At 43.0% G+C, this 10281-nt stretch overlaps 1 protein-coding gene across 1 annotated transcript in view; it reads left to right on the top strand.

Moving 5' to 3' along the window:
• Positions 1 to 2502: 2502 nt before the first annotated feature.
• NUS1 (NUS1 dehydrodolichyl diphosphate synthase subunit) overlaps positions 2503 to 10281 on the top strand; it is a 29815-nt gene continuing 22036 nt past the window's right edge. Inside the window, exon 1 of the mRNA XM_046005673.1 lies at positions 2503 to 3061. Coding sequence (XP_045861629.1) covers positions 2647 to 3061 — 415 coding nt within the window. The 5' untranslated portion in view covers positions 2503 to 2646. The remainder of the gene's footprint in view (positions 3062 to 10281) is intronic.

Below are 10281 nucleotides of genomic sequence, written 5' to 3'. Positions count from 1 at the left end.
GAATCGCAGTTCACTGGAGCCAAAAGTCTGGAGCAGAGACCTCGGCAGCAACCAGTGCTATGGCAGAAAACCCCGGACTGTAATTGATAAATTGATGGAGGCTCAAAGCGAACAAGTCTGAGAATTAAAAACTCTAGGGAGTGGGGTTGAGAAGGGCAAGGACGTGAGGTCTCCCACACTTATGTACCTTTTACCTTTAGGAAGTCAAGTTTCAACAAGTCAACAAGGAAGGAACAAGGTTCTCAAGTGAACATTAGAGGCAAAAATCACCTTATGCTTCTGGCAACAGATGGCAGATAGGAAATTTTGAAATATGTCACAATATTTTGTTCTTCTTAACAAGGTGTGCTCGCAAGAGAAACTATTTCACCAGTCTACATTATTGAGATTTATATCTAGTCTAGGGGAAAGGACATACCCAACTCCAGCCCTGTCAAGCCATCCTGGCCCACAGAAGAGAGAGTGGGTTAGGGAACTGAAAACATTGGTGGGTTCACGGACGACAGACATGGCCTCACTAAGAGTTTGAGTCCTGATCATAGGATTACAGAACCCTTTCTGCTTCCCGTCCTCTGCAACTCATTCACATTACTAAAGGACCGTTCACAGCAGTTGCTTTTCCCCAGTATATCATGTCCAATCCTCAAATAAAAATTACAGTGCATTCTTAAAGACAAAACCAATGAACAGAACAAAACAAAACCAGTTTGAAGACAGAGAGCAGGCATCAGAACCAGACTGATACACAAGGAATGTTGATATATGACATATCAAGAATGTTATACGCTTGGAATCACGCAGTATTTTGTCCCCATAATGTTGGGGACTTACTATCTTTCTGAGGCTGTGAAATTCTTTCAGCATTTTTCTGTCCCTGGTAGGACTTGGGTGTTGGGAATTACGCTTAAGAAGTCCAAAATGTGTATTATATTTATATAAACCCCTAACACTCCTAGAAGTGTCACATTTACTACTTTTTTGGAAAATGACAAAATAAGAAATTCTTTAGAAAAGAGAGAAGTGCATAAAATTTGGATTGAATGGATATTCAATACCTAACAGGATATTATTATGTTTTCCTGTTATCCCAGAATTGTGGCAGAAAACAAAAGGCACCAAACCTACCTCCTCTTTAAAAAATTTTATTTTATTTACATTCAATTAATTAACATAGAGTGTATTATTAGTTTCAGAGATAGAGTTCAGGGATTCATCAGTTGCATATTACACCCAGTGCTCATTACATCACACACTCTCCTTAATGTCCATCACCCAGTTACCCCATCCCCCCACCCACTTCAGTTTGTTTTCTACAGTTAAGTATTCCTACAGTTATTTCATTTTTCTGATGGCTGAATAATATTCCATGGTATGTATATACCACATCTTCTTCATCCATTCATCTGCCAGTACACATCTGGGCTCTTTCCATAGTTCGGCTATTGTGGACATCACTGTTAGAAGCATTGGGCTGCAGGAAAACTACCTCCTTCTAAGCACAGAGAAGTAGCCAGAATTTGAGAACAACCACCAGACGCTTTCATCCCCACCTCACTGAAAGATGCCAAAGAAGAAAAGTGGGAGCCCCCTCCCTACTCCCTTGTAGAGGTTGAACATTTATTTATTTATTTAGTTGAGAGATAGTATGGGGCTCAATGTGGGGCTCCATGCGGAGCTTGATTCCATGACCCTGAGATCATGACCTGAGCTGAAACCAAGAGTCAGATGTTTAATCAACTGAGCCACCCAAGCACCCGGGGAGGCTGGTCATTTTTAAGCCAGGAGACCTGTTAACCTACCTCTGGTTACTCTTGAAGGGAAAAAAAACCAAACACTTGAGGAGAGGAACCAGGATCTGCATGTTGGGGGCCGTGGTGGGTACTATCAGACAGAGATGGGGCCAGAACCCCTTTGCTTAAGTTTGCAGCTCAAGGAAGTACAGAAGTTGTAGCCCACATGTGCCTGCAGACCTGGGAGTTGGCCATGGGGAGATGAGATTGATGGCTTTAATCTTGTCTGAAGCTGCAAACACTGGGGCTAGAGTAAGTCAGAGAAATGTAGCACTGCTGACAGCTGGCTTGCTTCCATTCCTAGATTGTTTCTGGCGTTTGTAATTTCTAATCCAGTTGGGTCACTTCTACTTCTTAGAAACCGTTTCTGACCTGTCCATGAAAGTAGGCAGTATAAGACTACTAAGTCCCCCAGGGACGCGGAGTCCCTGAAATCGCCCGTTCCAACCTCTAAGACGTGTACCTTTCTGGGATCCTGCGGGCAAGGTTGGCGGCGTCTGCATCTCGCCCTCCACACTCTAGGGGGTGTGCTTTGGTCTCGGGCCCGCTTAGTTCGCAAGCGCTCGCCCTTCCTTGCCGCGCCGGGTTAGGCCACATCCTCGGACCCAGAGGCCGCGTCACAGTTTCGCACCGGCCAATCAGCACTGTCCATGTACTAGCGGGGGCGGGGCTGCCGAGGCAGGAGGAAGATGGCGGCGGGGGCGAGGTGAGGTGTTGGCAGCAGAAAGGGGTTCGGGCGTGGGGGGGCGGGGGAACGTGGAGCGATGGCCCGCGCCGGCCGCAGGGCTGGATAAAAGCCGTCGCGCCGCGGGTGTAAGGAGGGAGGGAGGTGAGGGCGCCCGGGCGCCACGAGAGTATGACGGGGCTGTACGAGTTGGTGTGGCGGGTGCTGCACGCTCTGTTCTGTCTGCACCGCACGCTCACCTCCTGGCTCCGCGTTCGGTTCGGCACCTGGAACTGGATCTGGCGGCGCTGCTATCGCGCCGCCTCCGCCGCGGTCCTAGCGCCGCTCGGCTTCACGCTCCGCAAGCCCCCGGCTGCCGGCAGGAACCGCCGTCACCACCCGCACCCGCGCGGGAGGCCGGGCCCGGCCGCCTCTCACCCCCGGCTGCGCTGGCGCGCGGACGGCCGTTCCCTGGAGAAGCTGCCAGTGCATATGGGCTTGGTGGTCACCGAAGAGGAGCAGGAGCCCAGCTTCTCGGACATCGCGAGTCTCGTGGTGTGGTGTATGGCTGTGGGCATCTCCTACATTAGCGTCTACGACCACCAAGGTGAGGTCCGGCGCGGGTAGGGGGACCGGGGCATCTTCGACCGCCGGGACCGCACATCCGGCAGATGTATCCAGGGCGTGCCGCTCACGGCGGTGCTCCAGGCTCTTCCAGTTGCCAAGTCCCGAGGCCCTTAAGTGCATATTACTGTGCCAGAGCTTTCGAGGAAGGGAGAGAGGATTTACTAACACCTCCCAAGTCTCTCTATTCGATTCAGTCGTTTTCTATGCATCTAAAAACATTTCTTGTTCTTTACAGTGCCCCGGTAAGGTAGATGGTATTTGTATACCCTTGTTTCACAGAAGAGAGACCTGAGGATCGCCAGCATCCGTACTTTTCCACGTACTTGCCCTTTTGTTGCAGCGCTCTTAAGTCATTGTCAGGCTGTGAAGGGTAGGAGACGGAAGCTGAGGGGTTGGGACCAGGTAGCAGTTGAACTGGGCCTGCGAGAAGTCTGTGAGACTGGGTGGCAAAATGAAACTAATCACTTAGTCTTCAGAGTTCTGGGATAGTGTGCAGTCCTTGATCCTTAGTGGTTAACACAGACCTTGAGAGAATAGTTCCCTTCCTTAAGTTCTGATGAAGGGAATGAATTTCACCATGGGGGATTTTCTTAAGTACGAGAATTTAACACTTACTGGGTAGCGACAAACCTTCAGCACTGTGCTTAGCACATTCCTTGTGATTTTGCATTTGACTCCGTGGACTGTCAGGCTTATGGGGAGTAGACAAATACCTAAGTGAGGGTTAATAACAAGAAGTGTTGAGAGTAAGTAAACGCCATGAGATTGGGGGAGAGAAATTTTGAATGGAGGAACTTGAGATGTTCAGGCAGAGGAAATGGGCTTTCAGTGGGACATTATGAGTTGGAGATAATGTTGATGAAGGCTCTAAATGTCAGGCTTGAGTTCAGTTAGATCTTGAAAGCAGTGGAATATTTTTTAGAGACACAGGTGTCCTAACGATGATTTAGATGTACTGCTATGACGGAAAGGAAACTAATATTTTATTCTCTGTTCAGTAATGTAAATTACTTGTATGTGCCACGGAAGCTACAGTTTGATTTTTTCCCCTTAGAATCTTTCTCAGATAGGTGGGTGTCAATTGTGGGGTTTTGTCAGAAAGATAGGGTGAGGTCAGACAGTAACTCTTCGAAGGTATTTATCTTTAACCTGGCACCTTCCTTGCAGTCAGCAAGGAATAGGGTGACTCAGCCTATCATCATTAAGTGATGTAACCTGTAGGATAAAGTTTAATGGGGACTGACATTTTATGGAACTTCTAAAGAAGTCAGCAGACCAATAGGAATCACAAGACTGTTAGGAAGGGACACTATCGTTGCTTAAAGCAGTGCAACACAAATACTCCCAGGGGAAAGAAATGAAGCAGAAATGGAAATTAGTTGAAGCCATTAAACAATGTGGTGAATTGACTTACAAGTGAATCCCATACATACAGTTGATTCTTTTCAAGCAAGTACCTTTATATTCCAGAAGGGAAGGCAGATGTATAGCTAAACAGTTTAACTTGGTGACTGTACCTACAAAGATTGTAATATTGCCACACTTCCTTGTTCCAGCAGTTCCTGAAAACGAATTGCTGATGTGGTTCAGAAATATTTTGTGTTACATTTGCTAAAAGAAAAATGATTGTTAATGAAAAGGAAGAAGTCAAGGTAACGAGGTATTGACAAAAAAACAGAAAGGAGGTTTGGTTTGGTTTTTAGATTTTATTTGTTTGAAAGAGAATGAGCCAGAGAGCATTGGCAGGGGGAGGAGCAGAGGGAGAGGGAAAGGCAGACTCCCGGTTGAGCAGAGAGCTCAAGGAACAGGACCTGAGTAAAGAGATTTGCCTAACTTGTCTCCATGATTATAACTGAAGAAATGGCCATAATTGGGGTGGCAAAAAAAAAACTGGAGTTTAGGGGCTTTTGGGTGCTATGCTTGCCTGGGTCTCACTTGAAGTATGCTTAACTCCACGTTACCCGGGTATGTATTGTTATCTTCAGTGATGGGACCTGTTCTTACTGCCCAGCTCTATTGGTGCCATGCGGAGACCTTGCTGTAGGGCAGTATTTTTCAAAATGTGGCCAAGGTACCGTCTGAGAATGAGTCATTGGGGATGCTTATAAGAGAGATTCAGGGGGCGCCTGGGTGGCTCAGTGGATTAAGCCGCTGCCTTCGGCTCAGGTCATGATCTCAGGGTCCTGGGATCGAGCCCCGCATCGGGCTCTCTGCTCTGCAGGGAGACTGCTTCCTCCTCTCTCTCTCTACCTGCCTCTCTGCCTACTTGTGATCTCTCTCTCTCTGTCAAATAAATAAATAAAATCTTAAAAAAAAAAGAGAGATTCAGGGGCCCCTGGGTGACTCAGTTTGTTTAAGTGGCTGCCTTCAGCTCAGGTCATGCTGGAATGGAGCCCCACATCAGGCTCCCTGTTCGGTGGGGAAGTCTGCTTCTTTCTCTCCCTCTGCCTGCCCTTCCCCTATACTTGTGCTATTTCTGTCAAATAAATAAATAAAATCTTAAAAAATAGAGATTGAACAGTTATAGATCAGACTGAATTAGGGGAGTGGGACCTGAGCATCTTTGTTTTTATCAGACTGTCTATACACCGCCTCTGTGCACTGAAGTTTGAGGCTAGCACAAATTGAGGGATACTCTGCTACTTATCTTACTTAGATTATTCATTCTTCATGTTCCTTTTCATGAGGGAGGCAGTCTGGGTAGAGGCTTAATATTAGTTAGCAAAATTGGAGTGTTCCAGAATAAGGCATTGTCTTCTATGTAAAGATTCAGCAACAGGAGAACAGAATTCTTTTGTGTTGCTCTTTCTGGTGTTAACTTCCATAGTTGTAAAGTTGTAAATCTGGGACTGAAATTTCAGACTGAAATCTGAAATTGATTTTGGGTACAGATTTCTCACACTGGCATTAAAAATGCCTGCCCAGTGTACTCCCAGCCTCCTCAACCTGCTTCTCACTATCTTACATACCTTTTGCTGCATCCATGTTTAGGTTACTTGATGTTCCCTCTCACTGGAATGGCTCTTCTTTTTCTGACAAATGGCTGTCTACTAGTCAGAGGCTCTCATTGATCCTTGTAAGTTCATCCTTACTCACTATGATCTCTTACATAGCCTGTCTTGACTCTTCCATTCTTTTATCTTGCTTTATCCTTGGATATCCTCAGAACTTTTTACATCTCTAAAGGTATTTCTGTTCTAAAGTAGTAGTCATGTATGTGGGCCTGAATCATCTTACTAGATTGTAAGCTCCACAGATTTATCTATCCTTTTCATTTTTGCTTCTCCTACAGTGTCTACTTTGGCGTTGTACATGTAATTTGTTTCCCAGCATGAATACCCAGGACCCCTAAAATAATGGAGGGAAATGAACATAGTTTGCCCGAGTTGTATTTGGCACAGTGACACAGATGCTGTTGGGTGATATGGTTTTACTAAGTACTTCTTGTTCTCCTCGTATTGAAATACAGAGTTGGAAGAAGTATTGAAAGTCCAGTTGTATTGTGATTATATCTTTTTTTTTTCTTTTCAGCATAACATTATTCATTGATTGTGATTATATCTTGTTATAATGAGCAGTACAAACTGGGATGCTTGTCTTCCTTCATGGGGAAACTCATGCATGGGAGCATCTGTTCCCAGTCTTCACCTTTGTGTACTTTTTGTCCTGTACAGAATTTCACATGTACCTTAGCATCCTGGAATGTCCTCTTTTTGTGCCACAAAGTTAGGTACCCAGTGAAATGCTACCATCAATCCTTATAATGTCAGCTCTGTTGACTTTTAGTTAAGGTCTTGGTTATTCAATCCCCAATTTTGCTGACTTTGAAAAGCCTTACTCTGCTTTTGTTAACTTTTGAAATGACCTCATTCTCTTGAGTACCCTTCTGTTTAGCCACAGTACTGGACCCGTGTATGAAAATAAACCTTGGGGCACCTGGGTGGCTCAGTGGGTTAAAGCCTCTGTCTTCAGCTCAGGTCATGGTCTCAGGGTCCTGGGATTGAGCCCTCCATCGGGCTCTCGCTCAGTGGGGAGCCTGCTTCCCCTCCTCTCACTGCCTGCCTCTCTGCCTTCTTGTGATCTCTGTCAAATAAATAAAATTAAAAAAAAAATAAACCTTTACTTAATAGGAATAATTAGTGTCTGTTGAATTCTTACTATGTACCAGATACTATGCAAAGAAGTGCATTAAATCCTTAGCAGTTTTACACATCAAGAAACTGACACTTAGAAAGCCAAGCACCCATATCTAGTAAGGAGCAGCTCTAGAATTTGATCTAGATTTTCTTGTAGCGGTTTTGTACTTAACTGTTTTGCTATACTGACCTCCACTGTGTAAGAGAATATGACTATAATGTAGTCAGTTTTAGTATTATTCCTAATTATGTTGGGTCATCTTAAAGCCTTGATTAAAGTGGTATTTATCTACAGATAATAGAAATAATTTGTAATGTATTTGAAGGCAAATAGAATTTTCTTCATACCACTAATACAGAGGTTAATCCTATGAATTATAGGACATACTTTCTTAATCAACCAAATTTAATTTTATGGGACTTCTGCTCTGTGTTGAACTATTTCTTTGTCAGGTAAGCAGAGTATGTGAAGACATTTTTCTCATTTTTCAGATGTGCACCCAGAGGCTGAGAAATCCCGTGCGGTTTGTTAATCGCGCACATCTCTCCTGCTGAAGAGCTGGGCTGGGAAGCACAGCACTTGTCACATTTGCTGTGCCGCAGTCACAGGTCTCTTCCCTTGCTACAGTGTGCTCATTCCAATGAAGTATCCTGGGGCTCTCCCTTAAAGTAAAATTGTTTAATGGCATATAAGATTTATTTTGTTATGACTACTTTAGTCATGTAAAATTTTAACAATTGCTTCATAAGTATATGTTTTTTTTCTCTGAAGATTGCTTCTGATAGGGTAATTGGGTTGTTAGAGAAATTAAATGAGGGTAACCACTAGGTCACTTACGTGTCTAGTTTAAAAGGATAAAAGGCCACTTTGAAGGATGGACACTTATTAATTCCATAGCTGGTTATGCTTTATAATTCGGAGAGATTATTTTAGTGTTTATCCCACTTTTCTCTCTTCCCTTCCCTTGTCTTTTTTTTTTTTTTTAAGATTTTATTTATTTATTTGACAGAGCACAAGCAGAGGGAGCCAAGCAGGGAGCCCCATGTGCGATTAGATCCCAGGACCTTGCCCTGTAAATACCTGCTGTAGATGTTTCTTGAAATCTGTTTCTATAGAAGGGAGGGGATAACCATGGTAAAAATTCTAATTTCAGACTTAAAAGAAGATACATTAAATAGGTGCTTTAAAAGTCTCATTTTATGGAATTGATTATTCATTTCACATAAATTTTAAAAAAGAAGCAGTGTTTAAGGAATACATATAAGATTTGCTGAGTGAATACTTGTCTAATTAAACTCCTTCTTAGGGGCGCCTGGATGGCTCAGTGGGTTAAAGCCTCTGCCTTTGGCTCACGTCATGATCCCAGGGATCTGGGATCGAGCCCTACATCGGGCTCTCTGCTCCCTGGGGATCCTGCTTCCTCCTCTCTCTCTCTTCCTGCCTCTCTGTCTACTTGTGATCTCTGTCACATAAATACATAAATAAAATCTTTAAAAAAAAAACAAAATTCCTTACTTGGTTACCTTAATTTGAAAAAAAGTACGTATGTCATGGTTGTATTACCCAGTTAATGTATGCATGCTTGAGTGAAAGTGTAGACTAAATATTGAAATCTATAATTCTAAAATGTCATTTTAATTAATATAGTAGAGATTTCAGGAAAACTTCAGGAAGGGTCCTGAATATAGTATATACTCTAACAGGTAGAGCATGTAGAGCATACTTAATTCCACTCTCTGAAATATTTCTGTCTTGGCTTCGATGATATCATATATGCTTGGATTTCTTCCTGTCTTGCTCTGTTCCTTCTGAGCCTTCTGGCTTCTCTTCATTTGTTCCACTTCTAAATGTTGAGGTGTTTTGTGCTGCTTATATGTATATATGCCTTGTCATTCGCTCATTCATGTTATCTTCTAGGTCAAGGGTCAACCAGCTTTTTCTTAAAGGGTCAGCTAGTAAATATTTTAGGCTTAGTGGGTTAGAGGTCTCTGTTACAACTACTCAATTCTTCCAGTGAGTCCAAAACTCAGTCATAAGTGAGTGGTTGAGGCTGTGTTCCCATAGCAGTAGCTTGTTGACCCCTATACCAGACGGTTTCTCCATTCTTATCACTTCAGATAGCCTTTAAATGCTCATACCCAGATTTGTATCTCCAGTCCTGATCTCTCCCGTAATTCCAGCTCCTATATCCAACTCACTGCCTAACAGGTTCACTTTTATTTGACATCTCAGATACATAACATTTCCAAAACAGTACTCTTGAATTTCCCCCCTACCCCAGACCTGTCTCTCTCTCGGTTTTTCTTATCTTTAAAAATACTAGCACCTTCCAACCAATTTCCCAACTAAAAACTTAGATGTCTTCTGTGAATCTCTTACATTATATTCCACCTGTAATGTATCAACAGGCCTCCTTGGCCTTACTTCTAGAATATGTTTCAAATTGGATACTACTTTTGGTTGTCCATTGCAGCCACCCCAGTTTGAGTTATTATTTTTCACCTAGATTATTGCTGTAGCCACCTGATAGATCTTCGTTTATATTCAGGCCCCTATATAATCCATTCTTCACTCACCAGCAAGGTGATCTTTTTTGTTAACATCATTCGAAACCTGAATAAAACCTTCCATCAGTTTCCTATTGTACTTGGAATGTTTTCTCAGCTCATTACTAAGGCCCACAGACCCTTTTGTATGACCCTTTTGCCTACATCTCTGTCTGATCTCATATGTTTTTTGTTCCACTTAATTTCTATGTTCACCAGTTGTACTGGCATTTTTCTTTTCCTTGAATATGATGAAAACCTAAATGCTGAGAGAATATGCAGTAGCTATAATGGTAATGATCTCAGTTTTGAATATTGATTTTGTATTTTGAGAGCTGAATAAAATCAGCAAAGACTTTTTTGTTATATAATGCAATTGTTATAATAATCACGAGATTAGCACCGAGGAAGAATACATGTTACACAAGTGAAAAAAAAATTGAATGATCCTATAAACCAGGATTACACATGCATGGGAACAAAGACTAAGAAATAGTAAAAACTTGAAGTGTTATGA

The sequence above is a fragment of the Meles meles genome, chromosome 5, assembly GCF_922984935.1.
Source record: "Meles meles chromosome 5, mMelMel3.1 paternal haplotype, whole genome shotgun sequence".
Lineage (NCBI taxonomy): Eukaryota > Metazoa > Chordata > Mammalia > Carnivora > Mustelidae > Meles > Meles meles.
This window is presented reverse-complemented; position numbering and strand designations above follow the sequence as displayed.